This window comes from Coregonus lavaretus (genome assembly GCF_964263955.1).
Source record: "Coregonus lavaretus genome assembly, chromosome: 14".
NCBI classification, from domain to species: domain Eukaryota; kingdom Metazoa; phylum Chordata; class Actinopteri; order Salmoniformes; family Salmonidae; genus Coregonus; species Coregonus lavaretus.
This window is the reverse complement of record NC_140001.1, coordinates 17,384,383-17,407,217: the sequence shown is the minus strand read 5'-3', so window position 1 is coordinate 17,407,217 and position 22,835 is coordinate 17,384,383. Positions and strand designations below refer to the sequence as shown.

Genomic DNA, 22,835 nt, shown 5'->3' with positions numbered 1-22,835 from the left:
GGGATGTAAACAAATTTGTGCACCACATTTGAGTGAAATAAGCTTTTTATGCATATGGTTATTTTTTCTTGGATCTTTTATTTCAGCTCATGAAACATGGGACCAACACTTTACATGTTGCTTTTTATATTTTTGTTCAGTATATAATAGAACTCGGCAGAAGTAGCCCATTTATGCTGACTTATGTATCACTATAATGGTATGTTCACAGGTCCAACCTAAGCATATGCCTTGCGTTGGAGTCTCCTGTCTCCATATTGCTGCCAAAATGGTTGAGGATGAGTGCAACATCTCACCCACCCATGAACTCATCCGCATCAGCCAAAGCAAGTTCACTGTTTCTGACCTCAGCCGCATGGAGATCATCATCTCTGGAAAACTCAACTTGGAGCTCAAAGCCGTCACAGCCTTAACCTTTTTACACTTATACCATGCTGTCATCATATCACTTACATCAGAAAGGTGAGCGCTTTGTTTCTTAATTGATCTCTTTTTGCATTATGTCATCAGGGATGTATTTTTCCAATTGCTAGAAGTTGTAAAGTTGATCTGCTGATGATCAGTTGACATGAGGATCACATGAGGGTTGCCTTTATTTTAAGGGAGGAGATCCCAAGCATTGGGAGACTGGAAGCCCAGCTAAAAGCTTGCTTATGTCGGCTTGTTTTCTCTAAAGCAAAAGGAATAATTATTCTCAGGCCAACACAATAGTTAAATTATAAGAATGTATACTTTGAGTTGCAGGACCGCTAAGGTATTTTAATTTTTTCAGCCATCGGTGCTGGCACTGTCTGTCATTAATCAGGAGTTTGAAGCCCTCCAGTCTCTTGCCATGTTGGAAATTGTCCAAGAAGTCCAAAGGCACCTAAAGGTATTATACAGTTTAATTACAGACCTCAGTATGACATGATGGTGTCATGACCAATGACAGTTATTATATTTTTATAATACAAAGACCCACTGAGGCTGACACTGACATTTATACAGTAGCTTTACCCTAAACAAGTGAAATCATCTGAAAACATGCTACATGGAAACTAGCACCTTCTGACTTGGCTGAGACAACATTTTCCAAGACTACTCTATTTATGTCTTCTATCATCTATCATAGAAGGTAGCTTAGTGGGTAAGAGCGTTGTGCCAGTAACCGAAAGGTCGCTGGTTCTAATCCCCGAGCCGACTAGGTGAAAAATCTGTCGATGTGCCCTTGAGCAAGGCACTTAACCCTAATTGCTCCTGTAAGTCGCTCTGGATAAGGGCGTCTGCTAAATGACAAAAAATGTAAAATGTATCAGCCTCCTCAGATATTTCCTATTTCTTTCACAGATTGTTGACAGTGAGTTACTCTACTGGAGGGGACTTGTGGCCAAATGCATGACTGAGTACAGCTCAAGTGAATGTAACAAACCAGACAACAAAAAACTGGTGTGGATCGTGTCCAGACAAACCGCCCCAAATTTGCACGCTAATCACTTCAGTGTCCCTGAACTGCCAACTATTCCAGAGGGGAGCTGGGGTGAAAGTGAGAGGTAAACAAACAGCCCCTTTAATGCACTTTACTGTATAATAATATTAATATTTTATATCACTAGAGCTACTGTGTGTACATAAAGGCTCATTATTGAACTGCAACATAATGCACCATATTACTTCTACATTGTACAGCATTGCTATGATGTTTCAGGGAAGAAGAAAAAAGTGAACTCACTAACATTAGGTCAGTGGAACAGTGGCTTCAAGACAGTAATGATGATATCTGTTCTCCCCTGTGTATATTTAGTGAGGATTCCTTTGAGGGCATGAGCTGTGAAGAGGACAACCCGTGCAGCTCTCCTGGCAGCGACGAAGAGGGAGCCTTCTTCCCCTCAGAGTTTCGCAACTATGGCAGAAAATGATACTCCTCTCTTTTTGATGAGCTCAAACTTGTGATTGAGATTGTGTAACCAGGGTGCTAACTGTAACTTTTCCCTAAATGTAATGTTTCCCCTTCCTTAGTAGTCATGATTCAGAACAAAATAGTTTATGTTACTTACCATACTGTATGTGTGACAGACTGGTATCGAACTCGGGTTGCCTGTGCGCCTGGTTAGCCCTCTTAGCTAAAGCCTAGGTGTGGAAGCTAACATACAGTGGGGAAAAAAAGTATTTAGTCAGCCACCAATTGTGCAAGTTCTCCCACTTAAAAAGATGAGAGAGGCCTGTAATTTTCATCATAGGTACACGTCAACTATGACAGACAAAATGAGAAAAAAAATTCCAGAAAATCACATTGTAGGATTTTTAATGAATTTATTTGCAAATTATGGTGGAAAATAAGTATTTGGTCAATAACAAAAGTTTCTCAATACTTTGTTATATACCCTTTGTTGGCAATGACACAGGTCAAACGTTTTCTGTAAGTCTTTCTGTAAGTCTTTTCACACACTGTTGCTGGTATTTTGGCCCATTCCTCCATGCAGATCTCCTCTAGAGCAGTGATGTTTTGGGGCTGTCGCTGGGCAACACGGACTTTCAACTCCCTCCAAAGATTTTCTATGGGGTTGAGATCTGGAGACTGGCTAGGCCACTCCAGGACCTTGAAATGCTTCTTACGAAGCCACTCATTCGTTGCCCGGGCGGTGTGTTTGGGATCATTGTCATGCTGAAAGACCCAGCCACGTTTCATCTTCAATGCCCTTGCTGATGGAAGGAGGTTTTCACTCAAAATCTCACGATACATGGCCCCATTCATTCTTTCCTTTACACGGATCAGTCGTCCTGGTCCCTTTGCAGAAAAACAGCCCCAAAGCATGATGTTTCCACCCCCATGCTTCACAGTAGGTATGGTGTTCTTTGGATGCAACTCAACATTCTTTGTCCTCCAAACACGACGAGTTGAGTTTTTACCAAAAAGTTCTATTTTGGTTTCATCTGACCATATGACATTCTCCCAATCCTCTTCTGGATCATCCAAATGCACTCTAACAAACTTCAGACGGGCCTGGACATGTACTGGCTTAAGCAGGGTGACACGTCTTGCACTGCAGGATTTGAGTCCCTGGCGGCGTAGTGTGTTACTGATGGTAGGCTTTGTTACTTTGGTCCCAGCTCTCTGCAGGTCATTCACTAGGTCCCCCCGTGTGGTTCTGGGATTTTTGCTCACCGTTCTTGTGATCATTTTGACCCCACGGGGTGAGATCTTGCGTGGAGCCCCAGATCGAGGGAGATTATCAGTGGTCTTGTATGTCTTCCATTTCCTAATAATTGCTCCCACAGTTGATTTCTTCAAACCAAGCTGCTTACCTATTGCAGATTCAGTCTTCCCAGCCTGGTGCAGGTCTATAATTTTGTTTCTGGTGTCCTTTGACAGCTCTTTGGTCTTGGCCATAGTGGAGTTTGGAGTGTGACTGTTTGAGGTTGTGGACAGGTGTCTTTTATACTGATAACAAGTTCAAACAGGTGCCATTAATACAGGTAACGAGTGGAGGACAGAGAAGCCTCTTAAATAAGAAGTTACAGGTCTGTGAGAGCCAGAAATCTTGCTTGTTTGTAGGTGACCAAATACTTATTTTCCACCATAATTTGCAAAAAATTCATTAAAAATCCTACAATGTGATTTTCTGGATTTTTTTTCCTCATTTTGTCTGTCATAGTTGACGTGTACCTATGATGAAAATTACAGGCCTCTCTCATCTTTTTAAGTGGGAGAACTTGCACAGTTGGTGGCTGACTAAATACTTTTTTTCCCCACTGTAAGTCTTCCTGTCCAAAGACAGGTTACTGATCACGGGAACGTAGTCCAACAAACCACCTCTGCTACATACGTATGTATTCTGGAAATACTGAACGGCAGGCCCAATCAAGTGCCTGTATTAATCCATGTGCTGTTTTTAAACTTTTGTTATGATTTTAGATCTGAGTGAGATTTAAATTGCAATATCTTGGCAGCTGACTGGCAATAAGATCTTTGAAAGCCTTTTTAAAGATGTTGCTGGTGTCAATCTACAGTGGGGAGAAAATCTGTCGATGTGCCCTTAAGCAAGGCACTTAACCCTAATTGCTCCTGTAAGTCGCTCTGGATAAGAGCGTCTGCTAAATGACTAAAATGTAAATGTAAATTTAAGTATTTGATACACTGCCGATTTTGCATGTTTTCCTACTTACAAAGCATGTAGAGGTCTGTAATTTTTATCATAGGTACACTTCAACTGTGAGAGACGGAATCTAAAACAAAAATCCAGAAAATCACATTGTATGATTTTAAAGTAATTAATTTGCATTTTATTGCATGACATAAGTATTTGATCACCTACCAACCAGTAAGAATTCCGGCTCTCACAGACCTGTTAGTTTTTCTTTAAGAAGCCCTCCTGTTCTCCACTCATTACCTGTATTAACTGCACATGTTTGAACTCGTTACCTGTATAAAAGACACCTGTCCACACACTCAATCAAACAGACTCCAACCTCTCCACAATGGCCAAGACCAGAGAGCTGTGTAAGGACATCAGGAATAAAATTGTAGACCTGCACAAGGCTGGGATGGGCTACAGGACAATAGGCAAGCAGCTTGGTGAGAAGGCAACAACTGTTGGCGCAATTATTAGAAAATGGAAGAAGTTCAAGATGACGGTCAATCACCCTCGGTCTGGGGCTCCATGCAAGATCTCACCTCGTGGGGCATCAATGATCATGAGGAAGGTGAGGGATCAGCCCAGAACTACACGGCAGGACCTGGTCAATGACCTGAAGAGAGCTTGGACCACAGTCTCAAAGAAAACCATTAGTAACACACTACGCCGTCATGGATTAAAATCCTGCAGCGCACGCAAGGTCCCCCTGCTCAAGCCAGCGCATGTCCAGGCCCCTCTGAAGTTTGCCAATGACCATCTGGATGATCCAGAGGAGGAATGGGAGAAGGTCATGTGGTCTGATGAGACAAAAATAGAGCTTTTTGGTCTAAACTCCACTCGCCGTGTTTGGAGGAAGAAGAAGGATGAGTACAACCCCAAGAACACCATCCCAACCGTGAAGCATGGAGGTGGAAATATCATTCTTTGGGGATGCTTTTCTGCAAAGGGGACAGGACGACTGCGCCGTATTGAGGGGAGGATGGATGGGGCCATGTATCGCGAGATCTTGGCCAACAACCTCATTCCCTCAGTAAGAGCATTGAAGATGGGTCGTGGCTGGGTCTTCCAGCATGACAACGACCCTAAACACACAGCCAGGGCAACTAAGGAGTGGCTCCGTAAGAAGCATCTCAAGGTCCTGGAATGGCCTAGCCAGTCTCCAGACCTGAAGCCAATAGAACATCTTTGGAGCTGAAAGTCCGTATTGCCCAGCGACAGCCCCGAAACCTGAAGGATCTGGAGAAGGTCTGTATGGAGGAGTGGGCCAAAATCCCTGCTGCAGTGTGTGCAAACCTGGTCAAGACCTACAGGAAACGTATGATCTCTGTAATTGCAAACAAAGGTTTCTGTACCAAATATTAAGTTCTGCTTTTCTGATGTATCAAATACTTATGTCATGCAATAAAATGCAAATTAATAACTTAAAAATCATACAATGTGATTTTCTGGATTTTTGTTTTAGATTCCGTCTCTCACAGTTGAAGTGTACCTATGATAAAAATTACAGACCTCTACATGCTTTGTAAGTAGGAAAACCTGCAAAATCGGCAGTGTATCAAATACTTGTTCTCCCCACTGTATGTCCAAACTTGACACATTCCAGGTGACATTAAGCACAATGGTGAAATGATTTTCTTCCTAGGATGTCAAACCCGTGCGCTGACTGTTTCAATCAATGGGAAATACCCAACATATTGGTACGTTTGTGCAAGTTTCTACCAGTTAAATAGGATAATATTCAGTAAAAGTTTCCTATACACCATGTTATTGTAATGTGTTTGTGAGATAATATGCAGGATGATACTGTATTCTATGAACGGTGACTTGTATGTAAATTTTATTTGTGTTAGAGAATGATGGTGATTGTTGTCTATTGAGATTCAGTACATGTGCAAAATATTTATATTTAAACAAGTAAAAAAGTACATAACTTGTAAAAAATAAAATGAAGAAAAAGTTGTATCATGCTTTGTGAATAGGCCATCTTATGTTACTGTATATCAACATATTGTTATAAACGAACCATGTTTACTTGAAAAAAGAACCCTACAAATAAGAGTAGTATTTTTAAACCTTGTTGTGTATTCCCTATTATTGTTAATTTTGTTTAACAAATCCCATATGAATCATCCACTATATACACAAAAGTATGTGGACACGCCTTCAAATTAGTGGATTTGGCTATTTCAGCCACACCCATTGCTGACAGGTGTATAAAATCAAGCACACAGCCATGCAATCGCCATAACATTGGCAGTAGAATGGCCTTACTGAAGAGCTCAGTGACTTTCAACGTGGCACTGTCATCGAATGCCACCTTTCAAACAATTCAGTTGGTCAAATTTCTGCCCTGCTAGAGCTGCCCCAGTCAACTGTAAGTGCTGTTATTGTGAAGTGGAAATGTCTAGGAGCAACAACGGCTCAGTGGTAGGTCACACAAGCTCACAGAACGGGCCTGCCGAGTGCTGAAGCGCGTAGGGTGTAAAAATCGTCTGTCCTCGGTTGCAACACTCACTACCGAGTTCCAAACTGCCTCTGGAAGCAACGTCAGCACAAGAACTGTTCATCTGGAACTTCATGAAAGCAAGCCTAAGATCACCATGAGCAATGCCAAGCGTCGGCTGGAGTGGTGTAAAGCTCGCCGCCATTGGACTCTGGAGCAGTGGAAACGCATTCTCTGGAGTGATGCTTCACCATCTGGCAGTCCGACAGACGAATCTGGGTTTGACAGCATACAATGACATTCTAGACGATTCTGTGCTTCCAACTTTGTGGCAACAGTTTGGGGAAGGCCCTTTCCTATTTCAGCATGACAATGCTCCCGTGCGCAAAGCGAGGTCAAAACAGAAATGGCTTGTCGAGATCGGTGTGGAAGAACTTGACTGGCCTGCACAGAGCCCTGACCTCAACCCCATCGAACACCTTTCGGATGAATTGGAACGCTGACTACGAGCCAGGCCTAATCGCCCAACATCAGTGCCTGACCTCACTAATGCTCTTGTGGCTGAATGGAAGCAAGTCCCCGCAGCAATGTTCCAACATCTAGTGGAAAGCCTTCCCAGAAGAGTGGAGGCTGTTATAGCAGCAAAGGGGGGACCAATTCCATATTAATGCCCATGATTTTGGAATGAGATGTTCGATGAGCAGGTGTCCAAATACTTTTGGTCATGTAGTGTATATGTTACTCTTCATGAGATGTACAAGTTTGTAGGGAAATCCCTTATTGCGATGCTGATCAGGCTTCCACATTTGCGAAATATCATCAAGGCAAAGGGTGGCTATTTGAAGAATCTCAAATATAAAATATATTTTGATTTGTTTAACACTTTTTTGTTTACTACATGATTCCATATGTGTTATTTCATAGTGTTGATGTCTTCACTGTTATTCTACAATGTAGAAAATAGTACAAATAAAGAAAAACCCTTGAACGAGTAGGTTTTCTAAAACTTTTGACCGGTAGTGTATGTGAAATTATTTCCTGGTGACAGGGTGCGTAACAGAGCAGTGAGATGTTTGCTGGATTGATGCGTTGAGGTAAATTTCAGACGCATCGCCCTAATGGTATTAAGCTGGCTGGAGAGAAATTGCAGTTTAGCGCGAAGCCAAGGCTGCAGGGATGATGAGAGTGCACGAAGACGCATCGCCAAGGCAGCCGACTGCCATCCAATGACTATCCTGCCATCTCAACCGCAGTGCACATTTGCCGTCCGTTTTACATGAGAAAGCATGTTTATTTTTTATCATAATACCAATACTTATAGCCAAAATCAACATCTCGATTCGAGGTGATGAAGGCTCGCACATTTTCATCGCTTTTCTTCAAGGAATGAAAACGCTCCAAGATGGTCCGCATCTCAAACGCCCTGGGTTTGGTCATATTGATTGTTGCTCTTCTCATTTTATCCTTAATAAGTTATGTGTCCATTAGAAAGGACAGCATCTTCTCTTCCACAAAATATGACAACATGGGAGGACCACCACGGATAATGTTCCACGCAGGATTTCGGTGAGTAGGCTAAACCAAGACCTTGAAGCTCATACTTGTTTCTTTTGATATGACTCAAAACCCCTGAAATTGTCAGAGAAGATGTGATTTATGTCACTGACAAGGCGCACGCGTGACAATTTTTCCCCCAACAATCTTTATGATCGATTATGTCCACATTGTTCTGTAGGCTATGGCATTATATGGCTAACTGCATCAGAGGAGTCAGGGCCTTAATAAATAATCAAAATAAAGAATATTCCTCTGCACGCGGCAGTAGCCTAATCTAATGCAAATCCCTGCATCAATTACATTTCATTTTTTTATGAAAATTCAACTGTAGAATCATTGACAGGAGGTTAGTGTTTAAATGTTTTTTTTTAAATGTCCATATGTGACAAAAAATCGTTGCTCCACTAGGAGCCCGATTTCAAACAAGAGAACTGTCCAAGGTGCTGAATGATCGAATCGTGCCTATTGTGACAAGACCACGCCTGAATGCATGCTATGAATGGCTTTGGTCAGTGCTGTCTGGAATCCTTGGGACGTCCATACCTTAAACCCTTAACCCCTACCCTAACCTTAACCCTTACCTAACCCTAACCTTAACCCTTAACTTAACCATTTTAAATGTCAACTTCAATGTGGTAGGGATGTCCCACGGATCCCGGATAGCACGGACTGAATGGGTTTGGATACGTAATAAATAATCGAAATAAATAATATTACTCTGCACGCAGCAGTAGCCTAATCTAATGCAAATCCCTGCATCACTTACATTTATGAAAATTCAACTGTAGAATCATTGAATGTCCATAAGAATGTCCATAAGTATTCACCCCCCTTGGATTGTTTTTCTTTACATTTTATTGCCTTACAAAGTGAGATTGAAATGGATTTAATGTGTATTGTTTGTCATTGATCTACACAAAATACTCCATAATGTCAAAGCGAAAAGAACATTCTACAAATGTTTCCAAATGAATACAAATTCATTAACTAAAATATAGGCTAACGTTAGTCTTTGCATAAGTATTCACCCCCTTTGTTTAGGTAAGCCTAAATTAGTTTAGGAGTAAAATTTGGCTTAACAAATCACATAATAAGTTACATGGACTCACTCTGTGTGAAATAATAGGGATTGATATGATGTTTGAATGACTACCCCTTCCTCTGTCCCCCATACATGCAACCTCTCTAAGGTCCCTCAGTCAGGTATTGAATTTTGAGCACAGATTCAACTACAAAGACCAGGGAGCTTTTCCGAAAGCCTCATAAAGAAGGGCAGTGATTGGTAGATGGGTAACAATAACTAATCAGACATTGAATATCTCTTTAAGCATGGTCAAGTTAATAATTATGCTGTGTATGATGTATTAAGCCACAAAGACACAACAAAGATACAGTCATCATTCTGAATTGAGCTGCAGGACAGGAAGGAACTGCTCAGGGATGTCACCATGAAGAACAGCTACAGAGCTACAGACTGATGGGAGAAAACTGAGGATGGATCAACAACATTGTAGCAACTCCAAAATAATGACCTAAATGACTGAATGAGTGAAAATAACAATACAGAGTAAATATAAAGAATATAAATATTTTAAAAACATGCATCCTGTATGCAACAAGGCACTAAAGTTATACTGCAAGAAAACACGGCAAAGGAATACACTTTTTGGCCTAAATGCAAATTGTTATGTTTGGGGCAAATCTGCCTCCTTAGTTTCATAAAAAGAAACGGGATTGCGCAAAGCACATGCAAAAATCCTATTGGAAAACCTGCTTCAGTCTGCTTTACACCAGACACTGGGAGATGAATGACCCTTTCAGCAGGACATTGACCAGGCCAAATCTACACTGGAGTTGCTTACCAAGAAGCCAGTGACTGTTCCTGAGTGGCCAAGTTAAAGTTTTGACTGAAATCTGCTTGAAAATCTATGGCAAGACTTGAAACTTGCTGTTTAGCCATGACCTCCAACACATTGAAAGAGCTTGAAGAATGTAGAAGAATAATAGGCAAATATTGCACAATCCAGGTGTACAAAGCTCTTAGAGACCTACACAAGAAGACACACAGCTGTAATCACTGCCCAAGGTGTTTCTAACATATATTGGTTCAGGGGGTGAATACTTTTCTAATCAAGGTATACTAGTGTTTCATTTTTCATTAGAAATGTTACTTTTTTTGACATTTTGATATTACAGAGTATTTTGTGTAGATCGTTGACAAAAAATGGAAATTAAATCCACTTTAATTCCACTTTGTTACACAATAAAATGTGAAGAAATCCAAGGGGGTGAATACTTATGATACCCACTGTAATGCTTACAGTACATGCTGACAATATCAACAGTGTCTTTACTAAGGGAAACCCTATTCCTCTCAGGTCACAGTTTGCCCTGAATTTCCTGGACCCATCCTTCATCCCATTAACCCATGCTCTGAACGAGGAGCTGCAAGGGAAACCCTCCAAATGGAAATTCAATAGGACAGCTTTTTATCAGCAAAGGTATTATGATTATGTGGGATATCTGTAATAATCTGTAGAAACATTTATATTGTTTGTAAAGCAGTTTAACAGAATACTGTTTGTGTTTAGTAAAACATTACAGTTTATTTGCCATTTGCAGTTGGCTACATAACTGCATTTTGTTGAAACAGCAGCTGTGAGCTGATATTTTGATCTGTTTACTACCTTTCAGGAAAGAGATCTTCCATTACATCGATGTGGCCAACAACTTCTCCCTCACCAAGAACGGTGTGCGCGTCGGCCAGCTGATGCACTTCGACTTCTCCAGTCACAAGTATGTCTTCTCCATAAACAACAACCTGAAGTCACTGCTTCCTGATGCTTCGCCCATCCAGAACAAGCACTACAACGTGTGTGCCGTGGTGGGTAACAGTGGGATCCTGACAGGCAGTCACTGTGGGCCAGAGATCGACAGCGCCGACTTTATCTTCCGCTGCAACTTCGCCCCTACCGACTCCTACTACAAGGATGTGGGCCGGAAGACCAACCTCACCACCTTTAACCCCAGCATCCTGGAGAGGTACTACAACAACCTGCTGACCATCCAGGACCGGAACAACTTCTTTCTCAACCTGAAGAAGCTGGAGGGGGCCATTTTGTGGATCCCTGCGTTTTTCCTCCACACCTCGGCCACCGTCACACGGACCCTGGTGGACTTCTTTGTTGAGCACAAGGGGCAGCTGAAGATCGAGCTGGCCTGGCCGGGAAACATCATGCAGGATGTCAACAAGTATGGAGTATGGAGGGACTGAGTTTATTGTGCCAGAGTTCTGAGCATCAGAGCAGTCATGAGTGGTTTTGTTCTCACTTTGACACCCTTGTTACTACAAACTGTACAGTCAAAAAAAATGCTGGGTTGCAGGCATTGGGTCACTTAGTTGGGTTGTGTTCTTTAAAAAGAGTGAGGTTGGGTTGTTGATGCTGGGTTATTGAGATATAACCCAACAGAGGCATGGCTTAATAGGGGCATGACTTTCAGATAGTTATTTTTGGCCACTTGTGATAGTAAATGTAATTTCTGTTCATCTGTTCTATTGTATTATTACAGCATGTTAAGGTTGAACACTGACAGTTTTGAAGCGTTTATGAGGCTTACAGAAGGCCTACAGAAGTTGATGTGTTCCTAAAAGGAAAACTCCACCCAAAAACCATATTTTGGTATTTGTTTCAAAATGTTTTGCATGTCAGCAATCAAGTTAAGATATATAACTTTCAAAATATAGAAATACAGCCGGTATGATTCATTTTGCATCATATGATGCTACGCCCCTAATAAGCCACTGTTACGTTCCCCAGCAAGAAAACCAAATAATGTCGCTCAAACAGAGTCACTGACCACAACCAAAATGAAACAGGTGGGGTTTTAGGAGGGGTTCTGAAAGACACTCATGGGGGTGTCCACTGAAAGTTGACTAGCAACAACAGCTGGGACCTAAAAGACACCCACCAATGAGCGCCCACTAAATGTGCCCAAGAACAGGCAAACAAAATAAAAAGTGGAGCAAGACAAAAACAGGGAAGATCAGATAAAGGATTGTATTTCTAGAAATCAAATAGGGAGCGCCAACAAAAAGTGTTAACTCTCTACATCTCTCAAGACAACTGGAGCACTGGGCCAGCCACTCTCAAATATCACCTGGGTCAGCACAGGTGAAACACCTTCCCACTAACGAGATGACAACGAGGTGACACCAATCGGTGCGCCCCACGTGCTAACGTGCTAATGTTTATCCTCAAAATATACATGGAAAAACCAAAGCCTGTAACACCTTCCTCCTTAAGACAACAAATATAACCCATATGTTTGTTGGACAAGTTTGCTCACAACCAACAGAAAATAACCTCCATCTCACAACATGATCAACTTAAATGCGTCGCTACTTAAATGCGTCACCTTCTCCAATATAAATATGGTGTCTACTGGCTGTCAATAACAGCCACTTTTTTATTTTTATATATATGTACTTTAAAAAATATATATACACTACTGGTCAAAAGTTTGGACACACCTACTCATACAAGGGTTTTTCTTACATTGTAGAATAATAGTGAAGACATCAAAACTATGAAATAACACATATGGAATCATGTAGTAACCAAAAAAGTGTTAAACAAATCAAAATGTATTTTATATTTGAGATACTTCAAAGTAGCCACCCTTTGCTTTGATGACAGCTTTGCACACTCTTGGCATTCTCTCAACCAGCTTCATGAGGTAGTCACCTGGAATGAATTTCAATTAACAGGTGTGGCTTCTTAAAAGTTAGTTTGTGGACTTTATTTCCTTCTGAATGCGTTTGAGCCAATCAGTTGTGTTGTGACAAGGTAGGGGTAGTATACAGAAGATGGCCCTATTTGGTAAAAGACCAAGTCCATATTGTGACAAGAACAGCTCAAATAAGCAAAGAGAAATGACAGTCCATCATTTCTTTGAGACATGAATGTCAGTCAATACTGAACATTTCAAGAACTTTGAAAGTTTCTTCAAGTGCAGTCGCAAAAATCATCAAGGGCTATGATGAAACTGGCTCTCATGAGGACCGCCACAGCAATGGAAGACCCAGAGTTACCTCTGCTGCAGGGAATAAGTTCATTAGAGTTACCAGCCTCAGAAATTGCAGCCCAAATAAATGCTTCACAGAGTTCAAGTAACAGACACATCTCAACATCAACTGTTCAGAGGGGACTGTGTGAATCAGGCCTTCATGGTCGAATTGCTGCAAAGAAACCACTACTAAAGGACACCAATAAGAATAAGAGACCTGCTTGGGCCAAGAAACACGAGCAATGGACATTACACCGGTGGAAATTTGTCCTTTGGTCTGGAGTCCAAATTGGAGATTTTTGGTTCAAACTGCCCTGTCTTTGTGAGACGCGTTGTGGGTGAACGGATGATCTCCACATGTGTAGTTCCCACCGTAAAGCATGGAAGAGGAGGTGTTATGGTGTGGGGGTGCTTTGCTGGTGACACTGTCTGTGATTTATTTAGAATTCAAGGCACACTTAACTAGCATGGCTACCACAGCATTCTGCAGCAATACGCCATCCCATCTGGTTTGGGCTTAGTGGGACTATCATTTGTTTTTCAACAGGACAATGACCCAACACACCTCCAGGCTGTGTAAGGGCTATTTGACCAAGAAGGAGAGTGATGGAGTGCTGCATCAGATGACCTGGCCTCCACAATACCCCAACCTCAACCCAATTGAGATGGTTTGGGATGAGTCGGACGGCAGAGTGAAGGAAAAGCAGCCAACAAGTGCTCAGCATATGTGGGTATTTTGATTTGTTTAACACTTTTTTGGTTACTACATGATTCCATATGTGTTATTTCATAGTTGTGATGTCTTCACTATTATTCTACAATGTAAAAAATAGTAAAAATAAAGAAAAACCCTTGAATGAGTAGGTGCGTCCAAACCTTTGACTGGTAGAGTATGTATACAGTGAGGGAAAAAAGTATTTGATCCCCTGCTGATTTTGTATGTTTGCCCACTGACAAAGAAATGATCAGTCTATAATTTTAATGGTAGGTTTATTTGAACAGTGAGAGACAGAATAACAACAAAAAAATCCAGAAAAACGCATGTCAAAAATGTTATAAATTGATTTGCATTTTAATGAGGGAAATAAGTATTTGACCCCTCTGCAAAACATGACTTAGTACTTGGTGGCAAAACCCTTGTTGGCAATCACAGAGGTCAGACGTTTCTTGTAGTTGGCCACCAGGTTTGCACACATCTCAGGAGGGATTTTCTCCCACTCCTCTTTGCAGATCTTCTCCAAGTCATTAAGGTTTCGAGGCTGACGTTTGGCAACTCTAACCTTCAACTCCCTCCACAGATTTTCTATGGGATTAAGGTCTGGAGACTGGCTAGGCCACTCCAGGACCTTAATGTGCTTATTCTTGAGCCACTCCTTTGTTGCCTTGGCCGTGTGTTTTGGGTCATTGTCATGCTGGAATACCCATCCATGACCCATTTTCAATGCCCTGGCTGAGGGAAGGAGGTACATGGCCCCGTCCATCGTCCCTTTGATGTGGTGAAGTTGTCCTGTCCCCTTAGCAGAAAAACACCCCAAAGCATAATGTTTCCACCTCCATGTTTGACGGTGGGTTCTTGGGGTTATAGGCAGCATTCCTCCTCCTCCAAACACGGCGAGTTGAGTTGATGCCAAAGAGCTCCATTTTGGTCTCATCTGACCACAACACTTTCACCCAGTTCTCCTCTGAATCATTCAGATGTTCATTGGCAAACTTCAGACGGTCCTGTATATGTGCTTTCTTGAGCAGGGGGACCTTGCGGGCGCTGCAGGATTTCAGTCCTTCACGGCGTAGTGTGTTACCAATTGTTTTCTTGGTGACTATGGTCCCAGCTGCCTTGAGATCATTGACAAGATCCTCCCGTGTAGTTCTGGGCTGATTCCTCACCGTTCTCATGATCATTGCAACTCCACGAGGTGAGATCTTGCATGGAGCCCCAGGCCGAGGGAGATTTTCATTTATTTTGTGTTTCTTCCATTTGTGAATAATCACACCAACTGTTGTCACCTTCCACCAAGCTGCTTGGCGATGGTCTTGTAGCCCATTCCAGCCTTGTGTAGGTCTACAATCTTGTCCCTGACATCCTTGGAGAGCTCTTTGGTCTTGGCCATGGTGGAGAGTTTGGAATCTGATTGATTGATTGCTTCTGTGGACAGGTGTCTTTTATACAGGTAACAAACAGAGATTAGGAGCACTCCCTTTAAGAGTGTGCTCCTAATCTCAGCTCGTTACCTGTATAAAAGACACCTGGGAGCCAGAAATCTTTCTGATTGAGAGGGGGTCAAATACTTATTTCCCTAATTAAAATGCAAATCAATTGATAACATTTTTGACATGCGTTATTCTGGATTTTTTTGTTGTTATTCTGTCTCTCACTGTTCAAATAAACCTACCATTAAAATTATAGACTGATCATTTCTTTGTCAGTGGGCAAATGTACAAAATCAGCAGGGGATCAAATACTTTTTTCCCTCACTGTATATATATATATATATATATATATTTATTTATTGCCTAAAACTCCGACGTTTTTGAGAGACATAAGAAAAGTCAAGTACGTTTCTATAACTCTCATCCCCTTGGAACAATCCCAAACAAAACGAATCACCAAAACGGCAAAACGTGCAGTCAAAATAAATTGTGAGCTAGGGCTACACACTGGCCAAACACAAAACACAAAACCTATTGACTGCCCACCCTTGAAAGACAATCAGCAACCAAGTTCTCCTTACCACGGACATGTCTGATTTCAAGGGGAAACTCCTGCAATATCCGTAGTAACTTTCCTCTCATGATTTTCCTCAGTGGAATGGCCTCAGGGAAACGAGTGGCAGCGCACATGTTGGTCAAGAGAAACTGGTTACTACTCTTTGCTTTGGGCAATGGACCAACACAATCCAACAGAACCCTGCTGAAAGGTTAATCAAAAGCAGGAATAGGCTGCAAAGGTGCAACCGGCACAGCTTGGTTCAGTTTACCCGGCAAACGTGACAGGATTTACAGTAAGACACAACATCCTGTTTCAGACCAGGCCAGAAGAAGTTACGTAAGATACGGTCATACGTCTTGTTGACTCCAAGATGGCCTGCCACGCTACCATTGTGAGCCAACCTCAGTATCTCTTGTCGAAGCATAACTGGAACGACAATTTGAGATACACTGGGCCAATCGTCTTGCCCAGAAGTGGCGCGAGAACGCCATTTCCTCATTAGAACACCTCTGTCAAAGTAACCCTCACAAACTTAATCAAACTCCTCCTCTGGACGTATCTCAGCAAAAAAAGGGGAGAGGGAAACAGCTTTACTCTGTTCAGCAATCAGCTGCTTCCTAGACATCAAATTATTAACGGTAGGGACCCTCTCTTCCTTCAGCGGTCCTACAAACTTGCCCACCTTTGGGGTTTTCAAAGGAGAGGTCAACTCAGGAGTTTTACAGAAATCAGGATCACACAAACGTTTCAGACAGATCGACCATGGTGGGATTGCTGACATCCTCCTCAACACTAGACTTGCTCCCGGCGACTTTCTTAGACATAGCACGTGTAACGGCATATGCTGGGAACACTCTAGGGTACTTTTCTGATAACCCATCAGGTTCCTCTACTCTAGGTTACTTACAAACGACAGGATTTGGCATTACCTTCCTTCTAGCCAAATTGTTTTCAAAAATGAATGAGACCCCGTTCCCCGGTAGGCTAGGCCTCACTCCAATGACAACGGAACCAGAAATAAGATCACACTCGAGTTCCACATTATACAAATGAACTTCCATGCAACCCATCTCCACAGCTTGTACTAACATACTGTAACCAGTTGCTGAAGTGTCAGACAAAGGCAAAACACCCTCCAAAATGAATAACTGGGCTGCCGCAGTGTCTCGCAGTATCTTCACCGGCTGCTTAACAGCATCGCCACTCTGCAGAGACACAAACCTGTCTGAAACAAAGGGTTCATACACATCTGATACAAAATCTTGTTTAGGAGATACACCAGTCCCAACCTCTCTCTCATTCTTCTGCTTCAACTTAGGACACTGAGAGACAATGTGTCCTTTCTCACGGCAGTAATGACAAAACTGGCGGATACAAAAAAATAGTTTTCTGCTGATCTTTATCTTTGGGCACTGTAGAAAAGGACTGAAACCTCGCAGTAGGAGGGGACTTCTCTGGATTGCTTTTTGCGTAAGGATAAGTACTGGGTGCTTTATTTGTGAAGGTAGTTTTATGTGTCAACACAAACTCATCTGCCAGAACTGCAGCCTTCTTAAGAGTGAGATCCTTGTACTCATAAATGTAGGTAGCAACCCTTTCGTGAAGGCTATTTTTGAACTGCTCGAGAAGAATGAGTGTCTTTAAATCCTCAAGGTTCTTTACCTCTTGAGAACCACAACACTGATCAAAAAGACCTGCTTGTTCACTTGCTAAATCAACATGGCTTTGTGATTCTATCTTTCATAATTTACAGAACTGTTGTCTGTATGCCTCTGGGACCAACTCGTAAACCCGAAGGATAGCAGCTTTAAAAGTTTCATAATCTGAACTCTGGTCAAGAGATAAAGCGATGTACACTTTCTGACTTTTCCCACAAGAACACTTTGTAGGAGCAGTGACCAAATCTCTCGCGGCCATTTTAGGGATGTGGCAATCTGCTCAAACAGAGTAAAATATACATCCACCTCCTTTTCATTGAAAGGTGGTACAAGTCGGCTGTTCCGACCAAGATCAAACTCTGTTGAGGGTGCAGGATGGCCTGATTGGATTCGGAGCGCTTCCAGATCCATCTCTCTTAATCGAATGGCATGCGCACGTTCTTCTTGTTCTTGTTCTAGTCTGGCTTCATATTCTCATTCCCTTTCCCTTTCCTTGTGCTCGTGCTCTAATTTCTGTTGTTCCCATTTTGCCTTTAGTTCTACCTCTCGCAGTTGCATGTCTATGGGGTGTACTCTACCATATCTATCTCTATGGGGTGTACTCTACCACCCGTAGGACCCTTTTCATCATCCTCCCTCTCCGGAAAGATTTCCTCCTCCATCAACTAACTCTTTGAACACTGCTTTTGAATCGGCATGTGCAACTTTGATGTCATAATGCTTTGCATTGATGAGCAGATTCACCTTCGTACATTTATCTAGCTTCTCCCATGTAGGGTTTTCCACAAACGCTTCCAAATTAAAGTCCATGGCTTTTATTTTTATTTTATTCGCCTGTGTGTTTATGCAACTTTCAAAAGGATTCCACCAATCTTATAACCCCGCAGGGCAGATGGCAGTGACAGAAATTCTGCCACAAAAGTGTATTTTGAACACTCAAATATCTGGGCACAGCAGAGCTTCAGAGTAGGTGGTTAGAGCGACTACCATACTCATGGGAAAGAAGATCCCGGACAAGCCCCCATTTTGTTATGTTCCCCAGCTAGAAAACCAAATAATGTCGCCCAAACAGAAGGGGGAACTACCAGAGTCGCTGACCACAACCAAAACAAAACAGGTGGGGTTTTAGGAGGGGTTCTGAAAGACACTCATAGGGGTGTCCACTGAAAGTTGACTAGCAACAACAACTGGGACCTAAAAGACACCCACCATGAGCACCCACTACATTTGCCCAAGAACAGGCAAACAAAATAAAAATCCACACCAAACTTAAAGACAGGAAGTGGAGCAAGACAAAAACAGGGAACATCAGATAAAGGATTGTTTTTCTAGAAATCAAACAGGGAGAACTCTCTACATTTACATTTTTACATTTTCGTCATTTAGCAGACGCTATTATCCAGAGCGACTTACAAATTGGTGCATTCACCTTATGATAGCCAGTGGGACAACCACTTTACAATATATGTATATTTTTTGGGGTGGGGTAAGGGGGGGGTAGAAGGATTACTTTATCCTATCCCAGGTATTCCTTAAAGAGGTGGGGTTTCAAGTGTCTCTGGAAGGTGGTGAGTGACACCGCTGTCCTGGCATCGTGAGAGAGCTTGTTCCACCATTGGGGTGCCAGAGCAGCGAACAGTTTTGACTGGGCTGAGCGGGAACTGTGCTTCCGCAGAGGTAGGGGGGCCAGCAGGCCAGAGGTGGATGAACGCAATGCCCTCGTTTGGGTGTAGGGACTGATCAGAGCCTGAAGGTACGGAGGTGCCGTTCCCCTCACAGCTCCGTAGGCAAGCACCATGGTCTTGTAGTAGATGCGAGCTTCAACTGGAAGCCAGTGGAGTGTGCGGAGGAGCGGGGTGACGTGAGAGAACTTGGGAAGGTTGAACACCAGATGGGCTGCAGCGTTCTGGATGAGTTGTAGGGGTTTAATGGCACAGGCAGGGAGCCCAGCCAACAGTGAGTTGCAGTAATCCAGACGGGAGATGACAAGTGCCTGGATTAGGACCTGTGCCACTTCCTGTGTAAGGCAGGGTCGTACTCTGCGAATGTTGTAGAGCATGAACCTACAGGATCGGGTCACCGCCTTGATGTTAGCGGAGAACGACAGGGTGTTGTCCAGGGTCACGCCAAAGCTCTTTGCACTCTGGGAGGAGGAAACAGAGTTGTCAACCGTGATGGCGAGATCATGGAACGGGCAGTCCTTCCCCGGGAGGAAGAGCAGCTCCGTCTTGCCGAGGTTCAGCTTGAGGTGGTGATCCGTCATCCACACTGATATGTCTGCCAGACATGCAGAGATGCGATTTGCCACCTGGTTATCAGAAGGGGGAAAGGAGAAATTAATTGTGTGTCGTCTGCGTAGCAATGATAGGAGAGGTCATGTGAGGAAATGACAGAGCCAAGTGACTTGGTGTATAGCGAGAATAGGAGAGGGCCTAGAACTGAGCCCTGGGGGACACCAGTGGTGAGAGTACGTGATGCGGAGACAGATTCTCGCCACACCACCTGGTAGGAGCGACCTGTCAGGTAGGACGCAATCCAAGAGTGAGCCGCGCCGGAGATGCCCAACTCGGAGAGGGTGGAGAGGAGGATCTGATGGTTCACAGTATCAAAGGCAGCAGATAGGTCTAGAAGGACGAGAGCAGAGGAGAGAGAGTTAGCTTTAGCAGTGCGGAGAGCCTCCGTGACACAGAGATGAGCAGTCTCAGTTGAATGACCAGTCTTGAAACCTGACTGGTTTGGATCAAGAAGGTCATTCTGAGAGAGATAGCAAGAGAGTTGGCTAAAGACGGCACGCTCAAGAGTTTTGGAGAGAAAAGAAAGAAGGGATACTGGTCTGTAGTTGTTGACATCGGAGGGATCGAGTGTAGGTTTTTTGAGAAGGGGTGCAACTCTCGCTCTCTTGAAGACGGAAGGGACATAGCCAGCGGTCAAGGATGAGTTGATGAGCGAGGTGAGGTAAGGGAGAAGGTCTCCGGAAATTGGCTGGAGAAGAGAGGAGGGGATAGGGTCAAGCGGGCAGGTTGTTGGGCGGCCGGCCGTCACAAGTCGCAAGAGAGGGGAGAAATAAGTCAAAGCATAGGGTAGGGCAGTGTGAGCAGGACCAGCGGTGTCATTTGACTTAACAAACGAGGATCGGATGTCGTCAACCTTCTTTTCAAAATGGTTGACATAGTCATCCACAGAGAGGGAGGGGGGGGGAGGGGGAGGAGGATTCAGCAGGGAGGAGAAGGTGGCAAAGAGCTTCCTACGGTTAGAGGCAGATGCTTGGAATTTAGAGTGGTAGAAAGTGGCTTTACCAGCAGAAACAGAGGAAGAAAATGTAGAGAGGAGGGAGTGAAAAGATGCCAGGTCCGCAGGGAGTCTAGTTTTCCTCCATTTCCACTCGGCTGCCCGGAGCCCTGTTCTGTGAGGTCGCAATGAGTCATCAAGCCACGGAGCAGGAGGGGAGGACCGAGCCGGCCGGGAGAATAGGGGACATAGAGAGTCAAAGGATGCAGAAAGGATGGAAGAGGAGAGAGTAGCGGGAGAGAGAGAGCTTTAGCACCAATACTCGGTTACAACAAACCACCAGTGTGTTACCACGCAAAGCAGATCATTCGTGTCCGTGTCTAACGTTGTGTAAAGTTTTGGGTTAGTTTTGACAGTTTGAGTGAGTCCATCGTCAACTTATTCAGCCAGTTAGTTAGCTAGAATAGTTAGCATACTAGCTAGCCATTGCTCTCTGCCAACAAAAAAAACCCTCCTCCCACGGCACGAACACACAGAGAGAGCCAAGCTAACGTTAACTAGTCACCCATGTCCCGAATTCCCTTGAACGACTCTGGTTACCAGTATGTAAAAACGAAACACAAATGTAGGTTATAACTTACCCTTAGTAGCTACTGTTAGCCAGTTAAGTGCAAAGCTAGCCACTGAATCGATTCAGCCAGTTTGCGTCTGTTCGCTAGGTCGTTCCAGCTATTGTCTAGTTAGCTATCCAGGTAGCAACAAGCTAGCTACATTTCGAGTACAGTAGCTACTAACTACCTAACGTTAACGCTTCAGATAATGAGGTTAGAAAAACAGCTGAATGGTAGGCAGCTAGCTGGCATAATTACAGGTACTCTTAAGCGTGAAATAACATTGGAAACAACTATCCACAGTTGCTAATAGTTACCAGTAGCTACCCGCTAGCTAGTCCAGGTAGTGGGTTAGCTAGCCTCGTGCTTCACCGGGCTCAGCCGAATACAATACTTACCTACAATAACCTACGATAACTACCTAGATAAACTACCTACATCTCTCAAGACAGCTGGAGCACTGGGCCAGCCACTCTAAAATATCTCCTGGGCCAGCACAGGTGAAACACCTTCCCACTAACGAGATGAATAACCAGCACAGGTGTAACACATACTGACTAATGAAATATACGTGGAAAAACCAACACCTGTAACAGCCACACCTCCTGAAACTAACCTAAGGATTACATTAAAAAAGACCCAGCATGAAAGTGAATAAAACCCATCTGATGGTTACATTAACCCATGTTTTAGTTAATCCCAACAACCCAACATGTTGGGTTATTTATGCAACCCAACTGTCTGGGTCAAAATAACCCAGCATGTGTTCTGTCCAATATTTACCCAGCGCTGGGTTACCAAAAAAATTAATAAATTGGGTTGTTTTTAACCCCACATTTTTTTGAGTGTAAATGAACAATTAATTGTCCATAGCTTAAACATAATAGTTTTTATTGTGTTTACTCTTTTCCCACAGATATTGGAAGACCAAGAACCTGTCTCTAAAGCGACTGAGCACTGGTATCCTCATGTACACTCTGGCCTCGGCCATGTGTGAGGAGATCCATCTGTATGGCTTCTGGCCCTTCGGCTGGGATCCCAACACAGGCAAGGAGCTGCCCTACCACTACTTTGACAAGAAAGGAACCAAGTTCACCACCAAGTGGCAGGAGACCCACCAGCTGCCCAGTGAGTTTAAGCTGCTCTACAAGATGCATGGAGAAGGTGTGACCAAGCTGAGCCTTTCACACTGCTCTTAGACATTCCATCCTGGGTGACCGGGCTTAAGAGATTCATTTGGTGGCACTCCAATACAGCAGCTGACCTTGCGCTCACGTAATACATTTTGCGACTCAAAGCAGACAATGCATGATTTAGAATTAAGACTTTTATATTACGCTTTCACTCTAGAAACACACTATCATATCACCACTGCATCTTGCCTCAGCTTTGTCCAATGTATGTAATTCACACTAACACTTTGGGTTACGAGGAATATGGCAGAATATTCCA

General features: G+C 43.2%; 2 protein-coding genes across 2 annotated transcripts; both read left to right on the top strand.

Annotated features, from left to right (window-relative positions):
- The first annotated feature begins 161 nt into the window (after nucleotides 1-161).
- On the top strand, nucleotides 162-2,137 carry LOC311140919 (cyclin-G2-like). Its single transcript, XM_084176191.1, has 5 exons — nucleotides 162-462; nucleotides 603-681; nucleotides 773-871; nucleotides 1,327-1,529; nucleotides 1,781-2,137. Exons 1-5 carry the CDS (start codon nucleotides 197-199, stop codon nucleotides 1,893-1,895), a joined length of 762 nt encoding a protein of 253 aa, XP_084032317.1. The 5' UTR covers nucleotides 162-196; the 3' UTR covers nucleotides 1,896-2,137.
- Nucleotides 2,138-7,957: 5,820 nt separating this feature from the next.
- LOC311141248 (alpha-N-acetylneuraminate alpha-2,8-sialyltransferase ST8SIA3-like) lies at nucleotides 7,958-22,582 on the top strand (the record flags this gene model as incomplete). Its single annotated transcript, XM_084176509.1, has 4 exons — nucleotides 7,958-8,121; nucleotides 10,491-10,613; nucleotides 10,807-11,364; nucleotides 22,300-22,582. 4 exons carry the CDS (start codon nucleotides 7,958-7,960, stop codon nucleotides 22,580-22,582), a joined length of 1,128 nt encoding a protein of 375 aa, XP_084032635.1.
- Between the last annotated feature and the right edge of the window lie 253 nt (nucleotides 22,583-22,835).